Genomic DNA, 23,607 nt, shown 5'->3' on the forward strand with positions numbered 1-23,607 from the left:
TAAAATGAGGAAATGCTTATGATATAATGTTAATTGGAAAAAAACATTGAAAAACAACACATACAATTTTTTGTGTATACATACATATAGTGTATATGTGCACACAATACACAATTTTGGAACACTCATATGTAAATGTTTTATATTTCTTTCCTATTTCCATATACACCCACATACGGTGTGATTTTAATTTTCTTTTGTTTAGTTTTATGTCATTTCTATTTTTTCTAAAATGAGAAGGTACTGTGTAATCAGAAAAATAAAACAATAAACATATTTTGAAAGAGACTTTCTTGCATTGGCTCTACTGATGATAATTATGCATTTAAATTACTTAAATAAGCTTGTGGGAGATTCTGCTTTACTTCCTTATCCTATATTTATAAATATTTTTTAACTTTAAACTGAGCTCTTTCCTTTGACTATAGTTTCTGTGGGACCTAAGCACTGGTATTTTCTGAAGATCTCCAAATAATATTATTTGAAGGAACTTGGGGCCAAGATCACAAATCCAATTTATGAAATCACTCAGTAACAACTAGAAAAGATTTTCAATGACTTGGAAAATCGGATTAGATGATGAATCGTGGAAGATGGTTTTAATCTTGAAGCTGAGATACGTGAATGCTGCTATATTAAAACATTTGAGATGATGTTTCTATACACAATTTTCAGTTTTGCTTCTCTCCCATAACTTTAAAAATTATTGTTAATCAAGAACTTCATGAACAATATATGTCATAATATAAGACAACAATATAAGAAGTCATCTATAAAAATTAAGAGGGACATGTACATACATGAAACACGTGGGCAAAATGTCTAAGTTGGTTCCTCTTAAATTTTAGCATGAATACAAATCCTCTTGGGGAATTTGTTAAAACACAGTCTCATTCAATAAGTGTGATGGGTGGATTTGAGATTCTTAATCTCTAACAACTCTCTGATGCTGCTGTTGTTCTATGGGAGTCACAGCTTGAATAACAAGGCTATAAGTTTCCTTTAAGCCTTAAAGATGGAGATTAATAACCTCCATCTCGAAAGAGATCATGCCTTTCCTAAAGTCACTCCCATTCAAACCGCAGTAGTTTCTTAAGTGATTTTCTGTCTTCTGTCTCCCTCCCATTACTGTCATTCACATTGTTTCCAAGGTAATCTCCTAAAATGCAAATCAGTTGAAGCTATACTTTGCTTGGATGATATTTCATTGCCCATCTGGTCTCACATCCAAATGTTTACAGCAGCCAGGCACATAATGTGAATGAGTGAAGCAAGGGTAAGGGGGGGTAGGTCATGAGGAATAGTGGCAAACTAAGGACTGTGGCAGACTGATGTGTGCATACCTTTTCTAAAAGAAACGTATTACTGGGCTCCAGCCAGGAGTCACTATGTCTATGTGGGAAGATGAGTCTCATAATGCCAAATCTTCTAGTTTTTTTTAAAGAAACAGGAAATCTAGATTTCTTTTTTAACAGAAACTCCAACATTTTAAGATTGACTTTTTTTTTTAAGCTGGATGCCCACCAAAACCTACATAGAATCTCTAGGAATGAGATGCGACATCAGTATTTTTTTCAACACCCCCCAGGTGACTCCAGTGTGCAGCCAGAGTTGAGAAACACTAATCCACACATTCCCCATGGCACCAACTACAGAGGGCCTGAACTTAACCAAGGGTTGAAGCTATAGAAGTACAGATTGGTTCCTGAAGGGAGTTCTATTATACGAACATTATTTCTGATGTGTAAGAGAAGGACTGATTATGCCTTCTCAAAAAAAAATAATTAGCAAGTATTTGTTTGCATAGTATTTTAATACCTCCTACAACAAATTCTGAGTTTCAAAGGTTGAATTCAAGCTTTGGGGCATCAAGTTGATTTATAATACAATTTAAGAGTATCTAAGGTTTTAAACCAAAGGATGGTTTATAATCATCCATGTCTGCTATTTCATTGTCTCTTATATATGCAAAAGAAAAAAGAATTTTCATATTCAGTAAAGAAAGTATAATTAAAACAATTACCCAGAGTCAAAGGTCGTATTTAAAAATCCTTTAGTTCATTTATTTCAACACATCCTGAATAAAGTATCACATTTATTAAGAGCTATGAAAGTTGCTGTGTTTCTTGTTCTGAATGTATTCCAGTAAGAAATGATAGAGGCATTTTCAAAGTTTACTTAGAAAGAACTTACTGAGTAGACTAACAAGCCATATACACCAGCTTCCTGCTGTTGAATTGAGCTGTGGGTAGCAGAGAACACCTGCTTTCTCTGTGTTACCACATTATTTATAGGAGCTTCACTAATGAATCCTCAGCTTGATGCCTTATTTCTATGTTAAATCTTCTTTGAAAGGAACATTTCCTATTCTGTGCCTCATATCCACACCCAAACAAAAGTCCAAAATGTAATATGCTGCTTACTATTTAAGGACATATAAAATTGAATTTCTTTTCCATGAACAAGAAATCAGATTGTTGAAAAACCACAGATAAAAACTATTTGGAAGTTTACACTATGGATGGGAAAGGAAACAAAACAATATTTTTGGAGTCGCTACTAAAATGTGGATGCTTTCACAAACATTTTCTTTTTTTTTAACTTTTATTTTATGTTCAGGGATACAGTGAAGGTTTGTTACATAGGTAAACTCCTGTCACGGGGTTTGTTGTACAGATTATTTCATCACCCAGGTATTAAGCCCAGTCCCCAATAGTTATCTTTTCTGCTCCTCTTCCTTCCCCCATCCTCCACCCTCAAGAAGACCCCAGTGTCGATTGTTTTCTTCTTTGTGTTCATAAGTGCTCATGATTTGACTCTCACTTATATGTGAAAACATGCAGTATTTTGTTTTATGTTCCTGCATTAGTTTGCTAAGTATAATAGCCTCCAGCTCCATCCATGTTCCTGCAAAAGACATGATCCCATTCTTTTTTATGGCTGCATAGTATTCCATGGTGTATATGTACCACATTTTATTTATTCAATCTGTCATTGATGGGCATTTAGGATCATTTTATGTCTTCCCTGTTGTGAATAGTGCTACAATGAACATTCACATGCATGTGTCTTTATGGTAGAATGATTTATATTCCTCTGGGTATATGCCCAGTAATGGGATTGCTGGGTTGAATGGTAGTTCTGCTTTTAGCTTTAAGGAGTCTCCATACTGTGATTTACACACTCCTATCAATGGTGTATAAGTGTTCCCTTTGCTCTGCAACTTCACCAACATCTGTTATTTTTTGACTTTGCCATTGAGACTGGTGTGAGATGGTATCTCATTGTGGTTTTTATTTGTATTTCTCTAATAATCAGTGATATTGAGCTTTTTTTTCATGTTTGTGGGCTACATGTATGTCTTCTTTTGAGAAGTGTCTGTTCATGTCCTTTATCCACTTTTTAATGGAGTTGTTTGTTTTTCTCTTGTACATTTGTTTAAGTTCCTTATATATGCTGGCTATTAGACCTTTGTCAGATGCATAGTTTATAAATATTTTCTCCCATTCTGTAGGTTGTCTGTTTACTCTGTTGATAGCTTCTTTTGCTGTGCAGAAGCTCTTTAGTTTAATGAGATCCCATTTGTCAATTTTTGTTTTGTTGCAATTGTTTTTGGTGTGTTTGTCATGAACTCTTTGCCTATTCCTATGTCTAGGATGATATTGCCTAAGTTGTCTTCCAGGGTTTTTATAGTTTTGGGTTTTACATTTAAGTCCTTAATCAACCCATCTTGAGTTGATTTTTGCATATGGTGTAAGGAAGGGTTCACCTTTAATCTTCTGCATATGGCTAGTCAATTATTCCAGCATTTATTGAATAGGGAGTCTTTACCCTATCACTTGTTTTTGTCAGCTTTTTTGAAGATCAGGTGGTCATAGGTTTGCGGCCTTATTTCTGGATTCCCTATTCTGTTTCATTGGTCTATGTGCTTGTTTCTGTACTAGTACCATGCTGTTTTGGTTACTGTAGCCCTGTAGTATAGTTTGAACTTTGGTAACATAATGCCTCCAGCTTTGTTCTTTTTGTTTAGGATTGCCTTGGCTATTTGGGCTCTTTTTGATCTTATATGAATTTTAAAATAGGTTTTTCTAGGTCTGTGAAGAATGTCATTGGTATTTTGACAAGAATAGCATTGAATCTGTAAATTGCTTTGTGCAGTATGGCCATTTTAATGATATTCATTCTTCCTATCCATGAGTATGGAATGTGTTTCCATTTGTTTGTGTCTTCTGTGAATTCTTTGGGCAGTGTTCTCTAATTCTCACTGTAGAGATCTTTCACCTCCCTGGTTAGCTGTATTCCTAGGAATTTAATTTTTTTTGCAGCAACTGTGAATGGGATTGCCTTTCTGATTTGTGTCTTGGCTTGGCTGTTGGTGGTGTATAGGAATGCTAATTATTTCTGTACATTGATTTTGTATCCTGAAACTTTGCTGAAGTTATCAGCTGAAGGAGCTTTTGACCGAGACTATGGGGTTTTCTAGATATAGAATCATGTCATCTGCAAAAAGAGAGAGTTTGACTTCCTCTCTTCCTATTTGGATGCACTTTATTTCTTTCTCTTGCCTGATTGTGCTGGCTAGGATTTCCAATACTATGTTGAATAAGAGTGGTGAAAGAGGGCATCCTTGTCTTATGCCAGTTTTCAAGGGAAAGGCTTCCAGCATTTGCCCATTCAGTATAATGTTGGCTGTGGGTTTGTCATAGATGGCTCTTATTATTTGGAGGTATGTTCCTTCAATATCTAGTTTATTGAAGATTTTTAAAATGAAGGAGTGCTTAATTTTATTGAAAGCCTCTTCCACATCTATTGAGAAAATCATGTAGTTTTTGTCTTTAGTTTTGTTTATGTGATGAATCACATTTATTGATTTGTATATGTTGAACCAACCTTGTATCCCAGGGATGGAGCCTACTTGATCGTGGTGGAGTAGCTTTTTGATGTGCTGTTCAATTTGGTTTTGTAAGTGTTTTGTTGAGGACTTCTGCATCAATATTCATCAAGGATATTGGCCTGGTTTTCATTTTTTGTTGTGTCTCTGCCAGGTTTTGGCCTCATAGAATGAGTTGGGGAGGAGTCCTTCCTCCTCAATTTTTGGGAATAGTTTTTGTAGGAATGGTTCCAGCTCTTCTTTGTACCTCTGGTGGAATTTGGCTATGAATCCATCTGGTCTTAGGCATTTTTTTTTGTTGATAGGCTATTTATTATTTGTTCAATTTTGGAGCTCATTATTGGTCTGTTCTGAGAATCAATTTCTTCATGATTCAGTCTTGGGAGGTATATGTGTCTAGAATTTATCCATCTCTTTTAGGTCTATATAGAGGTGTTCGTTGTAGTTTCTGATGGTTATTTTTATTTCTATGGGGTCAGTGGTAACATTCCCTTCATTATTTCTAATGATGTTTATTTGGATCTTCTCTCTTTTCTCCTTTATTACTCTAGCTAGCAGCCAATCTACCTTATTAAGTTTTTCAAGAAACCAACTTCTGGATTCATGGATCTTTTGAATGTATTTTCATGTCTTCATTTCTTTCAGTTTAGCTCTGATTTGGGTTACTTCTTGTCTTTTGCTAGCTTTAGGGTTGATTTGTTCTTGCTTCTCTAATTCTTTCTGTTGCAATGATCGGTTGTTAGTTTGAGATCATTCTAACTTTTTGATGTTAGAAAGACATTTAGGGGAGAACACTAAATGTTGGGCATTTAGTTCTATGAATTTCCCTGTTAACACTGCCTTAGCTGTGTCCCAGAGATTCTAGTATGTTGTATCTTTGTTCTCATTAGTTCCAAAGAACTTTTTGATTTTTGCTTTAATTTCACTAATTACCCAAAAGTCACTCAGGAGCATGTTGTTTAATTTTCATGTAATTGCATGGCCTTAAGTGATTCTCCTTGTCTTGACTCTATTTTCATTGTGCTGTGGTCTGAGAGTGTGTTTGGTATGATTTCAGTTCTTTTCCATTTGCTGAGGATTGTTTTATGTCCAATTATGCAGTCAATTTTAGAGTATGTGCCATGTGGTGATGAGAATAATGTACATTCTGTTGTTTTGGGATAAAAGGCTCTGCAGATGTCTAATATATCCATTTGGTCCAATGTTGAGTTCAGATATTAAATATCTTTGTTAATTTTCTGCCTTGATTATCTGTCTAATACTGTTAGTAGAGTTTTGAAGTCTCCCACTATTATTGTCACAAACATTTTCTAATTGAATTTTCAAGGCTCTATCTTACAGGTGAGGAAAGTGGGGCTCGCAGGGATGTAATGTATCCAAGGTATGTCATTCATTATGTAGTGAATGACATAGCAGGGGTTTAAACCTGTTTTTCTCCATGTAGATGCAACCAAGTATAGCATTATAGTCAACTTCTAGATATTGCATTGCTCCCAGAACATACTCTGTTCTGGAGTAAGGGAAGACAAAGAATATAGAACTATAAATATTTGGTCATCATAATTCCCTTTTCTCTAATCTAATCTGCATGTTTTTTTTTTCTTTTGGTTCGGTTTGTTTTAGAAAGCCTGCTAATTCAAGTGAGAAGAGGCGAATAAAGTGGCTAAGGAAAATGTGTATCCAGCAAAGGCTGCTAGGTCTTTCCAGAAATCCTAACCCTGTATATAGGACTGGCTTCATGGTCAACTGACCTGTGCAATCACACAGAGCCTTATGTTTAAAAGGGGCCCATGCTGTCCCCATACTGAAATTCTCAATAATATTTTAAGAAAACCTTCCATAATTTTATTTTGCACTGGGCCTTACAAATTATATAGCTGGTTCTTTCTGTAAAGTGAAAAGTAAGGTTTTATAGATCACAGAACTTTTCTGTGGGAGACAAAAGGTGGTTGAGTCTCAGGGCACATGGCTGTCTACATACAACAAGGTTGGATGCCATAGACAGGAGATATGCCAGGGGAGAACTTTTTAGGTGTGATGCTTTCTCTCCTTACCTCCCTGGTCATTGCTCACTTTCTACCTTTTTTGGATAGAAAATAGTACCCTCAGTCCAGTACCAGTAAGAGAGAAAAAACAGGATCCCATGGAAATCTAATCAGATGGATAGTTGATATTAGAGAGGTAGGCAACCTGATTTGTTTCTTCATGTGTCCACACCAACTCTCCACCATGTGAGGTGGGTAGAATACCACCCAGAGAAATAGGTCATAGATAAAAGCAAGGTCCAGAATCTAATCACTGGGAGGTCGTCCAAGGGGTATACTCTTTTGTGTGTGTGGTGGAGGGGGGGTGTTGGGGGACAAATGGGAATGCTTGAATCCTAATTGTAGCAAAAGAAGTCAACTGCACTTAGGGGTATCTCCCCAATTCACCCACAAGGGGCAAATTAGAGCACTGGCTTTCATATCCCCACTATACCAAAGTTACTGATATCCCAATGGAACATTAACTCACAGGGATAAACAACATCTGTTGACCACAAGCAACACTGAAATACAGAAGAAGCAGAATTAATGCACTGGACAGACCAAAAATTTAATATGTTAAAAAGTGTATCTTAAGATATGAGGAAATACATTAGATAGGTAAAACAGAAAACCATTTATGAAGAAGAATCAATGTCAGCAACTGGGCATGAAAAATGTAATAGCTGAAGTGAAGAACTTGGCAGGAGGGCCGAATGGCAGAAGGAGTATAGCAGAAGAAAGAATGAGTGCTCTATAGGATCAGAGATTAGGAAAGAATAAAGAAATGGGGGGAGGCAGTGATAAGTTAGGAAGGATAGAAGTAGAACATCATCTACGTAATACAACTTTCCAAATTTACATTGCAACTAGAAATTAGCATACTGAAGAACACAAAGAACTGTATAAACTAGATGCAAACAGTGTTATGACAAAAAACAATATGAGATCTATGGCTTCATTCTATTTATGCAAATTGAAACACGTAACTCTGTATTTTAGAAATCGGACTATGTCTAAAGACATATGTTGAGCCCATTAGAGTAGGTCCCTGTGAGAATGAGAATGTGAGGGATAGAGAGAATAAAGGGGAAGACAATAAGGTAAACCGAAAGGGAAGTGTAACTCTACTCTGAGGGCTAAAAAAATGTTTTTAAAGATATTGGGTGGATAGATAGATAAAAGGAGGTTAAGTGATTATCTAAAGTCACAAGGGAATCACAAAAAAAACTAAAAGGATGCTTCTTTTCACAACGTAAAAGACTTACTACACAGACATTAATCAAATGTCCTTTTCATATCAGGCACTGTCCAATGTGCTGGGAATACCAAGGTAAGATACTGTCTACTTTAAACAAATACTGCTACTTCCCCCGCCCAGACTTATTCCTTTCAACCAGCTCTGGAAAGGTGTTTTCTACACTCATCTTGCTTTCAATATAACAAGCATAATTGATACCGAAATGTACATCCTATCTCCTTTACAGGATTTGAAAATTAAAGAAAGTTTTGAGGTCATCTAGGCCTACCTCTCATTGCTTCAGGAATCTCTTCTATTTCCCAACCTGTGGAAGTCTATTTTTCTGTCATGACCATGAATTATTATTTCTTTCCTACAGAATGGCTGTGGATAAGTCTATTGCCTCTAAGACAACTCTCCTTAGCCTCTCTTCTCTGGCTTACACATTATGAGGACTTTAACTCTCACCATAGACAGCCTGGTCTGATTGCTGATTGCCTTATTCTGCCATATTCTGGTTTGACCACCCCCTCCTAACCAACAACTCATATTCCATCCATCTGTTCAAACCCCATCCTTCCAGAAAGCTGTCCTGGATCACCCCATAATAAAGCACCACTCCCCCTTGTGCATATACACTGATGGGGGTCTCTCTAAACCCATATGATTCGGAGACTCCTGAAGTCTTAATAACCAGTTATCTTGCCAGTGAATTCTCTGAAATTCATGGCAAGTATCTTTAGAACCTTTTTGTATCTACAAGTTATATGTGAGCATTCATCTTCATTTGACTGAATCAGTCTAAATAATTAGTCAACATTTCTGTAATTTGTAATTAAAGATGGATTTAAGATTGATGGCTCTATAGCTCAACCCATAGTTTGGAAGGAAAATCTTACATTGGAAAGAATGCTTCACATAAATAAATAAAAAAAGAAATCCCAATAAATAAATGAACCTCCCCCTTTAGAAAATAAATTTGCCAGGTATGAGAGTTCATGCCTGTAATCCCAGCACTTTAGAAGGCTGAGGTGGGAGGATCACTTGAGGCCAGGAGTTCATGACCAGCCTGAGAAACATAGCAAGACTCCGTCTCTACAAAAAATAAATAAAAACAAAATTAGCCAGGTATGGGGGTGTGCAGCTGCAGTCCCAGTTGCTCAGGAGGCTGAGGTGGGAGAATCGCTTGAGCCCAGGATTTCGAGGCTGTGGTGAGTATGATTGCACCACTGTGCTCCAGCCTGAGTGACAGAGAGAGACCCCATCTCAAAAAAAAAAAAAAAAAAAAAAAAAAAGGGAAAAGAAAAGATATTTACTCTCAGGGATGCTGTAGAGAAATAGGTTTCTATGCCTCACTTTTCAAAAACAGTTTGGCTTGAAAACTACTTGAGTACATGGGGCAATACTCAGCTTCTGCACAAGATGCAGAGTAGTTCAGGACCCTAAAGGATGTGCATATACTTGTCTGGAACCTCCCAGGCTCAAATGATCCTCCCACCTCAGCCTCCTGAGTAGCTGAATAGCATGCAACACACCTGGCTAATCATTTAAATGTTTTGTAGAGATGGAATCTCCCTATGTCATGCAGGCTTGTCTAGAATATTATTTATTTCTAAACATGAATGAGCTATCAAGTCATGAAAAGATATAGAGAAACTTAAATATATATTACTAAGTGAAAAACACCAATCTGAAAGCCTACATACTGTACGATTCTAACTACATGACATTATGGAAAAGGCAAAACTATGAAGACAGTAAAAAGATCAGTGGTTGTCAGGAGTTGGGGGTGTGGAAAGGAATGAACAGGCAGAGCACAGAGGAGTTTTAGGGCAGCAAGAATAATCTGTATAATTCAATGATGTTCAATCATTCAATACATATCATCATACATTTGTCCAAACCCATAGAATGTACAACACCAAGAGTGAACCCTAATATAAGCTATGAACTTTGGGTAATAATGATGTGTCAATGTAGGTCCATTAATTGTTACAAATGCACCACTCTGGTGGGGATGTTGATTATGGGGGAGGCTACGAATGTGTAGGGGCAGGGTGTATATGGGAAATCTTTATACCTTCCTCTCAATTTTGCTGTGAACTTAAAACTGCTCTAAAAATAGTCTTTAAAAATTATTTTTTACATCCCTTATACCTGCAACTTAATAATATTGATGGAAAGAATATCTATATGCTTTTTTGTTTATGGACATCAGAGGTTGAAATATGAGCTATAAACTATGAGAAAAACTGTGCCCTACTAAGGTCAAACATTAACAAATATTCTACTCTAGACTGTCTTCAGGGCTAGAGGAAACCATAACTCTACATTTATCGTGAATATAACCCCAAGGGATGTCTAAATTATGTGTACACTATATACTGCTTTTTTTGGTATTAAAGGAAGTAGCATCCTATGCAATTCTGGTGATCTCTTGTGCTTGGCATTTGGGGCTTTCGATAGAATTTTCACTGATAAAACTTGAGTTTGATACAAACAGAATAAATTGCCATATAATTCAATGAAAAAAGTTAACCTCCTAAACAGATAAACCAAATGCTGAAAAATTTTAAGAAATTAAAAAATAATCAGTCATTATTAGTCAACAGTCTTCTGTAAGTGCACCTTTTATCAATCAAATATTCAAACCAAAGACTTTGAATGCCTACAAGACACTGGAGTGCTCAAACAGAAGCAAGAAACTGAAACAAATGTGTCATGATCCCCATGAAAAGATTTAAGTCTAAATAAATGCAATCTACTGCCTCCATCCTCATCCTGCCTACTACTAACCTCCCAGACATGTGAATATTTGACTCGTCTAGCCTGTATTCAACTATTGTCTAGTAGTGTTGGCCCATTGTTTTCTAGAGCTTTATGACTTAGCTCTACCTACAACTATCATTATCTAAAATATTAATATACAAAGTTCTCTAAATCTTGATAGTGATTATTCACTGTTCCCATCCCATCTACTATGACGGACTTCTGTTTTCTTGCGGATCAATATGGAGCCTCTGTAAAGAATTTTGGAAAGTATTTACAGACCCCCAGATGTATAAATGCACTGATTTTCAAATAACAAGACACAATGGAGAGAAGGTCAACCAAAACACCGGTGCTTTACTCATCTTGCTTTCAGCACTTCATGCTTGCATTTTAATGCATTCTATATACCTACAAGTGGCTGCCTGACTGGTAGCCATTACTTCTTGTAAAACTGAGAAATCTGAAGCAAGTTAAAGAGCAAAAGACATGTAAATTGGAACAGCAATCAAATTATATCTGGAAGTCATAAAAGTGATGACTCATACTGATATCTCAGTGTAGAAAAAAATTTTTTTAGAAAGCTAAAATGTATAACGTTTAAGAGCTTGGGCCTTTGTATTAGACAAAACCTAGAACTGAATTTCAAATCTGCCACTGACAAGATGTATTACACTGGTCAAGTGACTTGGCATTTCCAAGCCTTTGTGTTTTATTTGTTTTGATGCATAAAATGGAGAAAATAATACCTCCCCCTTAAGGGTTTATGATAATTTAGATAATGGATCTCATATACATACTATAGTGCCTGGCACATAGTAACTATTCAGAAAAATGTAGTTATTGTTGTAAAAGCTGTTAATTTGTTTATCATTATTCTGGAAGCTCTGTCAATGCACAGTGGTATTTGCTAATGTTTTTGGGATTTTTTTTACATCAATAGTAGATTAATCAAAGACAGTTCTCAGTTCTCCTCTAAATTACCCACAGAAGTATATTCAAGAAAAGTTAATGCATTTTTCAATTATTTTTAATGTGTCTAATATATCTCTTACCTTTGCTTTTATTATCAGTTCCTCGTGCTTATGAATTAGATCCTCATTGTCTGAAAGTGATGAACCTAGACTTTGTTCCTGTAAATCTCTTATAGTTTTCTGAAACCAACAAGTAACCTAGGTAAAAGGCAACAAAGAAAGATCAAAATTCAAATGATCAGAATAAGTGAGTAAAAATTCAGAAATAGTCCCTCAACCTTTCAAAACTTAAGCTACTTTAATTTCTTTTTATATAAACTATCTCATGTATTAAAATAATATGAACAAGTTTAGAATTTTTTCTTCATTTAACCTCTACATGCATAAAAGAGAAAAAATCCCAAAAAGTATGAAAATGACTAATCAGTTCAGTAGATTACATGGCATGAATAAAATGAAAATCTCCTAACAAAGAATCAAAATAGATTCCCAAGCAGTCCAAAAATCATGAATTCATTTAAAATATATCTTCTTTCCTGGAAATGAATATGAATCTAAGTATAGTTACGTAAACCCATATGAAGATATTAAACAGCATAGGTAGAATTATATTTTCTGCCATAAAATAGACTATGCAGAAATATTTAGTTTGCTACAAGTGCTGGAAATCTGTATCCAGAAAATAGAGAGGTTATTAAAACCCATTGACATTGTAAGTGGTAAGGGCATGACTCACATTTACATTGACTTGATTTATAATACATGCCATATACAGTGCTGAAACTACAAATAGCAAAGGACTTGAAATAATCTGTACCTTTCTAAATGATGCCAACACTTGACATGGGGGCCCTGGATGCAGATTCCTTATCCCAGTTAAAGGAGACTTAGATTTTTACACTCGAATCCTGTATAGCATTGTCCTTATGATCACATCATAATGACTGATTCTTAAGAGACTACTACAAGCTAGTTGCTTTTTGGGCATCATCTCTATTTCTCTCAACAACTTTATAACAGTCATGATATCATCATTTTAGAGATGCGGTAACTGAGTTTTGAAGAGGCAGCTTATCCACAGCCACACAGTAAGTAGCAGAGACAGAATTTGTCCTCCAGTCTGCAGGATTTCAAATCCATGCTCTTTCCATTGTGCCCTGCTGCCATGCTTGAGTTATTTAAGGTCTTACAGCCCTGCCATCAGCGGGAATGACTTCAAATCTGAAAAATGAACACTGGCAGCCCATTCAAAATAATGGGCATATAAATCCCAAGCCTGATACTATGTCTTTCCCCAGCCTAGGTTGTCTTGCCTGAAGCAGTCTCAGGATTTCTCTGAAATCCTATAACATGGAGAAATGTGTACAACAGGTAGCCAAGGAGAACTCTAGATTAGATCAGAAGTTCCACACAATAAATACACATGACACGTGCGTGCACACACACACACACACACACACACACACACACACATCAGAGTTAAGGGCTCATCTAGAATATGACACACCATTTATAGGGCTGATATCACAAAGCTGACTATGCGATCAAAAGGTCTACACAACTCTTAGTATTTCTCAGCATGGAATGGGCATTTAAAATACAGGATGGAAGCATTTCTCCAGCTTTCTGCTAATTGGAAATGTCTTTGTTAACCAGCATTTTAGCCCATCATTAGTACAAAGAAAATAATACTGGTGACCTTATAGCAGTTTTCATGTGACATATATCTCATTTTCTTCCGAATATCTGGTAATCTATGCACAAAATACACGTTATCTAGTTAGTCCCCACGATACACAAGTATTGTGCTTATGTATTTACAATTATTTGAAGACAGTGTTTTTCTGGTATCCAATTAGAGCTAGATGATATGTACAATGTGCCTATGAAAACACACAAAGAATATTTTATCAACAGCTATAAAATTTATTATTTTATTTTGTAAAACAAAATAATTTTCTCCCAAAAATTCAGTGAGCCCCCATAAAAACACAACTAGAGCAATGATTTAAGGGTTTCCTCAAAGTAAAGTGGATCACGAATACAACTAACTTCCAGAGATAATTTATCTTATTAAACAAAAGTGAGTTTTATTTATTCTTAGCTAAAGTGGGAGGGACTTGACATCTCAAGAATGCTTTAATAGGAACAGTTAATATAGAATCAGAGTGGATGAAAAATGGGTACAAACAGGTGTTCTCTAATCTCTAAAAACAGGTGAGAAGCCTGGAACCTCAGATAATCTTATTAAACTTTGTGAGTCAAAGACTTGTCATCTAACACATGCCAGCAGTGATGAAAGCTGGGAAAGAGTGAGTTGTTTTGATTTTTAAACGGTATCTACTGACCTCATCTTCTAGATTTGGCACATACTATTTCAACTCCCAAAAGATACTATTCCTGTAAAACAATACTATTCCCTTTAGGAGAATGTAGTTAAAGACATACGATAATGTTCAGTGTATCCTGTTCACGTTCCTGCCTGTTAAATCATGCTGACTCTCTATATCTACAAATTTTTACTACCAGATGCACCCAGGAAAGAAACATAAAAACAAGTTGGCATAAAACTCAGAAGTAAGTAGATCATCATGAGGGTGTTACATCTCATTATGAGGTATTCATACACAGGAGCAGACTCTTCGATCAGATTTACCATGTATGCTGTGGGATGCACACAAAACAGGCTCTCAGAGTCCTTCTGATGACAAAATAAGACACCCTAAATAACCAGGAGCATGTCAATCATAATATTCTGCCACCCAGTAAATCAGTCATTGTGCCCAGCGAGTAGCTACTGCAGACAGCTGCATAGATATTCTAAGTGCACTTTTTATAAGCTTTTAAATTGTGTCAGCTGCTGTCCAGAAGCCTGAGTGGTAAGTACAGTAAATGATGCACCAGGACATTTATGTAGAACATGGTCCCTGCAAAACTATGAAAACATGAGCCACAAGCTGAAGAGATGTACAAAGGAAGGAAAACAAAAAGTATTCGAAGTATGCACTGGAAATTGGTTCTGGGCAATGATTGATTAAAGGGGTTAATTAGAATATTTTTCCTTTCTTCCCAGTTTCTATCTTCCAGTTTCACCTGAGCAATGTGTTCATGGTCATCCCATTAATTTGATAGGGAATTCTAGGTACTTGATGCCCAGAGGAGATAGAACTCAGCAGAGGAGTGAGGCAGATCTTTGTGTGTGGTGTGTGTGTAGTGATGGGATGACATCTATCACAGAGTGAAAAGAGATGGAGAAAAAGGAAAGTCAGCAAAGATGCAGAGAGGAAACAATCAGGAATGTTCAATGAAAACAAAGAGCTGCCTTGAAAGTTAAAGTGGGGTGGCAGGGAAACCTGCACTGTCCAATACGGTAGCCTCTCATCATACATAGCTATCTTGTACTTGGAAAGTGACTAGTCCTAATTGAGACATGCTCCACGTGTAAAGCACACAGCAGATTTCACAGACTTAGCATAAGTATAATGAAAATATCTCATTAAGAATGTTAGTATGAGTATGAGTATGGTGGTTCATGCCTGTAAACCAATCAGTTTGGGAAGCTGAGGCAGGTGGATTCCTTGACCTCAAGAGTTTGAGACCAGTGTGGGCAACATGGCAAAACCATCTCTACTAAAAAATACAAAAAATTAGTGGGGTGTGGTAGCACACACCTGTAGTCCCAGCTACTCAGAGAGGCTAAAGGAGGAAGATCACCTGAACCTGCAAAGTTGAGGCTGCAATGAGCCAAGATCATGCCACTGCACTCCAGCTTGGGCAATAGGAGTGAGACCCTATCTCAATAAAAAAAAAAAGTTAGTATTGATTACCTATTGAAATAACATTTTAGATATGGCGGGTTAATTTAAAAATATTATTGCTTTTCATCCTTTTATGTGGCTTTTTACTTTTTTTTACTTTTAAAATGTGGCTACTAGAAAATTTAAAATCACATCAGTAGGTTGCATTATATTATTATTGGATGGTTCTCCAATTAAAATATATTTGGACTATATTTGTTAAATGTAGACTTAAGGACTGAGCTTTAATTAAAGGTATTTTAAAAAGTGGAGTCAGGAGAAGAGCAGTGTGAGATATCAGTTGGTAGCATTTATGAACATCTAAGTGGGAATGTTGGCTGCTACAGTTTTGATGTGTGTCCCCTCTAAACCCTATGCTGAAATTTGATCCCCAGTGTTGGAGATGGGATCTAATGGAAGGTATTTGGATCATAGGAGCGGACCCCTCATGAATAGATTAATGCCCTCCCTTGGTGGGGGCTGTGGGTGAGTTCTCCCTTTATTAGTTCCCAGCAGACCTGGTTGTTAAAAAGAGCCTAGTGTCTCCACGTGTTCTCTTGCCTCCTCTCTTGCCATGTGATCTCTGCACATGGAAGCTCCCCTTCACCTTCCGCCATGGGTGGAAGCAGCCTGAAGCTTTCAACAGATGCCCAATCTTTCAGCCAGCAGAATCATGGGCCAAATAACCCTTTCATCTTCATAAATTACCCAGTTTCAGGTGTTCCTTTGTAGCAATGCAAAATGGACTAAGACATTGGCTACATTCATTGGCTGAGTAAAGGATGATAGCTTTCGGGAAAGCAGAAGTAACAAAGGGGCTCCTTCCCACATTTTTTTTCTTTGATTAGGTAAGACATGCATTTCTTTGCATGTCTTGTTCATCACTGAAGATGCATGCGGAAAGTTGATACAGGGATGTACCAAAAAGAGTAGGAAGGTTGGAAGAGTGGGACGGTATTTAGTCTTTGGCAAAGAAGGACTCCTTTTTTTTTTTTTTTTTTTCTTGTTGGAAGTCCCACTTTGGACCCCTGCTGGTAGATAAGAATGAAGAAGGTAAAAGAAGTTAACTAGCCTTCCTTCCAAGAGAAGTATTAGGTACGAATTTAGGCAGGTTACAACATAATTTCAACCAACCTTTGCACCCCTCCTATGATAGAGATATTTGCCTTTTCAACAGATGAGGTAACAGTTCAATAGACAGTTCAATAACTTGCCTAATTTCACACAACCAATACGAGGAAATTCTTGTAGGTAGGGACAGAAATGCCAGTGTCAGAATTCATACTATGCAATATTTTTCCTGCTCATTATATACATCTGCAGAAATAAAGGATTCTGGAGAAGAGAAATGGTTCTCATTAGGCTATATTTATGAATGTTCTTAAAATAAAAACAAAAATGCAAAGCTATGGTTATAGAATCCAATTTTAACACAGAAATAGGTCCCGTATACAATCAGGGGCTCCGTGAAAATAGTTCATTAGAGAGGAGAATGGATGTGTGGGTCAGGCCTGTCAGGAGGAGTCTCTGAGAGCAAGAAGCCAGCTGTGGGCAGTGGTGACAGCAAGAGCAGGCTGAGAATTTCAGTTCCCAAATGACATGTGCCAAAGACAGGACTGAAAGATGGGTCATGCAAGCGGTAGAAAATGCTCTCTGATGGCCAAGGATAAACAACTCAGGCGGCAAGAAGGTGAACTTCTGCTGCAGCCCAAAGCAACACAACAGAATGCCATAAGCCACTGCAGTTTATTTTTCTGCAATTTGTTCTACAATCTGAAATCAAATCTCTTTTATCTTTATTTAAAATATGCTGGAGGAGGTGAGCTAGCAATAAGCAATTCAAACGACCTTAACAGAAATGCTTAAGGGGAGATGAAAATCTCATCAAATTACTTTCATTTTCTTTTCCATGTGCAGAACTGGCTGAATAACCAGGTTCTATTAAGTACAAAAAACTGATAAACGAAAAAGGCATCAGTTATTTATCTTCTTTAACCCAAGACTTTTTGACAGTCTCTCTGGCAATTACCAAAAACACACACATATACAGAAATGTTTTCAATTGTAGTTGATGGTCACAGGTGACAGTTCTAATGCCTGCTTTGATTTTGAAGGCATGTTTCCATAGGGCTTTGGGTTTTTTTTTCTTTTTTTACAGTAGGGGAACCAGTTGCCTTTATTTTGTATTAGACAATACAGTCAAATGAGCTCTGGACTTAACTAGCGATGACCAGATTTGAAATATCCATTTGGTCCACTAGGTGATTCTAATGCACATTAGAAGAGATGCTAAAGCTGTGTTGCTGATGTTTGTACCTGCAGACTTGGGAGGAGAGCAGGAAAAAACAATTACTGCCAAAAATGTGGATCGGGTTTCCATTTTTAGACATATTCTGGGACTGATCTAGTTATTGGCCTGTTATTATTTGGACTTAGAGATTCCAGGAGGACAATGCTCACAATTTTCTTCTGTTGAATTTGGGAGCCCTTTGTGAATTACTGAAATCAACTGGAAGGTATCAGTATCTCCTCAATAAATTCCAGTATCAAATTCCAGTATTCTCTATTGATGGGCAGTAGGAAAGCTAAAATATGTTATTTTAAGGCAAAGTTGTTACTTTATCAACAGCTTTACATACAATCCTTTTTCCTGTCTAGAATAATAATTTTATGTATTTAACTATTCTGACTTGTATTAGCATATAATTTCTCTTCTCACGTCTATATTTCATGAAAAAATGGCACTAAGGACTTCCCTTCTTAACATTGCCCACAACAATTATTTGTGTTTAGGTAGGTTCTTTCTTCCAACCACTTAATGGATGGAAAGTTATTTAGTCCAATGGACAAAATCAGTACAGTAGATGTCTCTGGACCTAAATTTTATTTCTAGCATTACCTCCGACTCATTGAAAATAACTTCCCCAGCAGTGGAAAGACATTGTTTTTCAGGAGAGGAAACAGAGCCCCATCCAGTGTCTTGGCAATGTGTATCCCTGCCAAAGATATCGAAGGCATGGTTTTCCCAATATAACTTAAAGTTCCATCCTAAGTGATCTTCAGCCAATTATATTCACTGTGTGTGTGAGATAAAGAGAGTGAGAGACAGACCGACAGGCAGTACAGAACTACTTAGGAGTGGGACCAAAGTTTGACATTTTCATTTTACCTTTCCAGTTCCTAGGTCAGGCAGCTTAATGGATTTCCTACCAAAGTTTTGGCCTGAACCTCTGGTTGTTGGGAAAAACAATGAATCAGAAACTGTCATATCAACAAAATAAATAACTGGTAAATTTTAAAAGATGTTATTAATCTTTTTAAAGCATGCCATTGATTGTTTGCTTAACAGTCTCCCTACAACATTCATTAAAATTAATTCATCCTTTTGAGTTGTCTTTGGGGATTGGATCATGAGAATGAGGGAAGAGGAGAAAATGATTTCTACTCCCTGGCTAGTTTGGGATGGTGGCAGGAGAAAAGAAAAGCCAATGATCACCAGGGGCAACACCAGGGGTACGGAAGGAAAAGAGCTTAGAGAGGTAAAAGGAGACCCACAGGCAGCCCCAGGGCTTAGCAGATAGCTCAGGCAGCAACAGCTAATTCTGTCATACAATGTGCATGAGGGTTAGAAGCAACCGCAGAGCCTTCCAAAGGAGGCACACTCATCACTTCTGAGAGTGAATATGGTCACAGTGTGTGTCCCCATCCCCCTTACCAACTGACTTGGGGGCTTAATTAATAACCAAAATGTTGTTAAGCCATCAGTTCAATTGAACAGTATACAGGAATGGCCTAATTTAATGAAAATGTAATCAACTATAAAAAGTATAAGTGATCTAAAGAAATAGCTAAAGGGCGGAGAAAGTTAAGGAGGGGAAAATTGGTTTTTAACTCTATCTTGCAGCTAAAACTGATCTTTTGAGTAAACTAGACTGGATATAAAGCCATGAAGTGGCATTTATGCCCTGTTCATATCAGAACATTTTAGAAAGTTAAGACTATCTAGTGGTTTATGGAATTGGTGTGGGATATGGCCAGTGTGTCTGATTTTGTATGCTAGTGATTATCCAGTAAAGCTCAGAAAGTGACCATCAAAGTATGTAGTGATATGGTGAACATTTGAAAATCATTGAGCACTTACAATATGCCAAGCTGTGCTCAAAGCATTTTAAAATATATAATATTTTTTGTTTTTACAATAAATCTATAGGTAGATACTATTATTATTCCCATTTTACAGAAAAGGACACTGAGGCACAGAGGCCAAGTAACTGGCCCCAAACCACATCCCTAGTAAATATAAAAGCTAGCATTGGTATCCATGCCATCTGCACCAGAGTCCTGTTTCAACCTTTGAACTGCAGTGCCATTGGAAGCAATAGTCATTCGCATACATTCCAGTTAGAAAAGGTTTCTTTTTCTGTCAAAATTACATGCTCCTTCTACAAATACTATCAGATCCTTTGCATTTACTGTTGGTGTGCCCTAGAGAGAATTCTAGAGACAGCCTATATACCAAAATGAAATTCTGTGATAAATTTTCATCTATGGACAGTTAGACAGTCATTTATACCTGTTACTGACCCAACGGTTTGATATCAGTGTCACCAAAATAATGCAACCCTTATTTGGCCTTATGCCAGCCAATGTATGAAAGCTGCCTTCAGAGAAGGACTTTTTTTCTCTTTTTTTTGAGGCAGCAGCTCACATTTATTGAGACACAAATGCATTATAAATAGATGCATTTTTAATGCAATCACTACAGATTTAGGAAATACTTCTTAACTTAAACAAGAAGACCAGATTTGCAAACATGAAAATAAAAGGTAATGCTCAACATTGACCAATGTGGTGGGAACCAGTACTCAACTCCAAGTAGTTGGAGTCAAATTTGAACAACTTTTGTGGGGGTAATTTGACAAGATGGCTCATGGGCCTTAAAACATGTTCACATTCGGCTGGGCGTGGTGGCTCATGCCTATAATCCCAGCACTTTGGGAGGCCGAGGCAGGCGGATCACAATGTCAGAAGATCGAGACCATCCTGGCTAACACGGTGAAACTGCATCTGTACTTAAAATACAAAACAATTAGCCAGGTGTGGTGGCAGGCGCCTGTAGTCCCAGCTACTCGGGAGGCTGAGGCAGGAGAATGGCATGAACCCGGGAGGTGGAGTTTGCAGTGAGCCGAGATTGCACCACTGCACTCCAGCCTGGGCAACAGAGCGAGACTCCCTCTCAAAAAAAAAAAAAATGCTCACATTCTATCAACCCCCAAATTCCACTTTTGGGAATAACACTGTTTATCCAGGAATACCACCCCTTGGAATATGAAAGATACACTCAAGAATGCAGCCGAAGAGGCTGATCGTGCATCATTACAATCATGGGACCAGGACTGACATTTTGTTGATATAAATGTTTCAAAGTATTTTCACTCACACCTTCTCATTTAATTCTCACAAAATCTCTTGGTGATAGGTTTAGTATCCCCATTTCAAAATTTCCAAAGCAATAGATAAGAAGCTCAGGTAAGTCAAGGAACTTCCAGAGAAGGACTTTTAAAATTATGCATTTAAGCTGTTCAGTCATTCAAGTTCTAAATCCTAGTTAGAAGGTGGCATCATGTATAAGAGATTACACTCACATGTGCCTGTATGGGTGCACAGTTTTACAGATGCCCACCAGACACAAGATTGGTGCCCAGAGGCTATGCTCATATATGTCATCTCTAATATCATTTACATTGCCCATTGACAAGGAATATACTGCATGATTATGATACACATTTCACTCAAATTATAAAACCACAAAACCTTCTGATATGAATTCTATTATCCTTTCTGCCCCTAAAGGTGTATATCTTATATGTGATCTGGGTGGTAAAAAGAGATTGTCTGCCCTCATGTCTTAATTCTCCTAGACGTCCTTGACACTGTCGTGTACACAGAGACCATGAATAGCTTAGTTTTAATATATTTGTTTTTCTCACTTATGCCTGATTGGAGCAATTGAGAAAAATTACATTCATAAATCTTCTTGCCAAGATAATTAATTATGCACGAAATACTTCAAGCTGCTTCTGATTTTCATTAATGAGGCAGATTATCTGCAAAATAAGATGCTGGTGGAGCTGAATAGAAAGGTCAGCTGCTTATCATTAAATGTAAAACAAGAGTGCATTTTTATATCTGAAAAACAATGATGAAAGAACATGCTATAATTATCTTTATGAGGCTATCACATCCCACTTAAGATAGGAAAGTATGTGTTTTTCATTTACTGTTTTCCTGCAACTGATGTGAATCCTAAGTCCCCATCATGCCGGTCACCTAATTTCCTTTCCAAAGGAGAATTAGCTGAACTATTTTAGTTCAAAAGCATTAGGCCACAGCACTTAGAAACAGAGAAGCACTAAATGTATCTTTTAAATGGCCCTTATGAGAGAAGACACATCACATATTCAGACATCCACATTATTATTCATCAGTAATCTTTGTTCTAATTTTCTACTTAATTTCCCTTTTTCTTAAGTGGTTAAAATGATTGACAAAGCTGATATTTCATTAATGTAAAGATTGATAGCTCCTGTGTTCCCTTAAAGTAAGACAGAACTGACAAAAAAAAAACCAAAAAACTTTGCCCTTCAATGAAATGTGGTTTCATATGTTCTAGAATTATCAGGTAGATCATCTGAGAACAAGATAACTATAAAACCCAAATTACTAACTGAGTGACACTCAGCTTAGTGTTCCTGCTGCAATTCTTCACCATTGTACCATCAACAATGCTTTAAAATAGAACATTCAGGCCAGGCACGGTGGCTCATGCCTATAATCCCAGCACTTTGGGAGGCCAAGAGCAGCAGATCACTTGAGCCCAGGAGTTCAAGACCATCCTGGGCAACATGGTGAAATCCCGTCTTTACTAAAATACAAAAAATATAGCCGGCATGGTGGCGTGCATCTGTAGTCTCAGCCACTTGGGAGGCTGAGGCACGAGAATTGCTTGAACCCCGGAGGCGGAGGTTGCAGTGAGCCGAGATTGTGCCACTGCACTCCAGCCTGGATGACAGAGCGAGACTCTGTCTCAAAAAGAAAATAATAATAATAATAATAATAATAATAATAATAAACAGAAGTTCAGAAAAACTGAAAAACTCAGGTGAGATAATTTGTGCTTATACATACCTGGACTTTAAAATGATTCCTTGTTCATATAATTATCAACAGAGTAAGCGTTAATTATTGTTTATAATATTAAGAAATCGAAGCAACTCTATTTCCTCATTAATACTGTTTAAATTGTGTTATATTCAAATAGCAGAATACTACACACTTATTAAAATTAATTGATCTATTTAAACACAGAATATGTTTATGATTTTTTTCAATGTAACAAAAAAACAGGTTATAATACAGTATATATAGGCTAATTCAATTAATTTTCATTTGTTTGTTTAGTTTTTTTTTAATAAATGTGTGTGTGCCTGTGACTATGCTCATGCTTGGATAAAAGTCTAGAAGGTGGCAGTATGCCAAATTTCTAGTAGCAATCTGCTTGGAGGGTGATGTCTACATTTTAACAAAGTATTTTTAAATCACAAGCAGAAAAAAAAGGTACTACTTTTTGTTTTAAACTATCAATTCAGTGCCCATTGAACAAGGGTAGCTGTTAACATTATTAAACTGACTTTTATTTTATCACATCCTGTGAACTCAAATAATAAAACTGGTCTTCAATCTGAGACCAATCGTCATCTGAGCATGACATTGCGGGGGCGAGGAGTGGGACAGTATGTAATATGTTGGGCCTTCGCTATCTTTTTCAGACATGATGGTAACAACTGCTAACACTAAGATAGTAGTTGGTATTATTATTCATATTTTTACAGAAAACTGAGCCTCAGGGAAG

General features: G+C 36.9%; 1 protein-coding gene across 2 annotated transcripts in view; it reads right to left on the reverse strand.

The window, feature by feature from the left end:
- CCDC141 (coiled-coil domain containing 141) overlaps positions 1 to 23,607 on the reverse strand; it is a 219,138-nt gene that overhangs the window by 99,098 nt on the left and 96,433 nt on the right. For both annotated transcript variants that reach the window (XM_063791317.1, XM_515948.8), the window contains exon 6: positions 11,980 to 12,096. In XM_063791317.1, coding sequence (XP_063647387.1) covers positions 11,980 to 12,096 — 117 coding nt within the window. The remainder of the gene's footprint in view (positions 1 to 11,979; positions 12,097 to 23,607) is intronic.

Source organism: Pan troglodytes, chromosome 13, assembly GCF_028858775.2.
Source record: "Pan troglodytes isolate AG18354 chromosome 13, NHGRI_mPanTro3-v2.0_pri, whole genome shotgun sequence".
Classification (NCBI taxonomy): Eukaryota; Metazoa; Chordata; class Mammalia; order Primates; family Hominidae; genus Pan; species Pan troglodytes.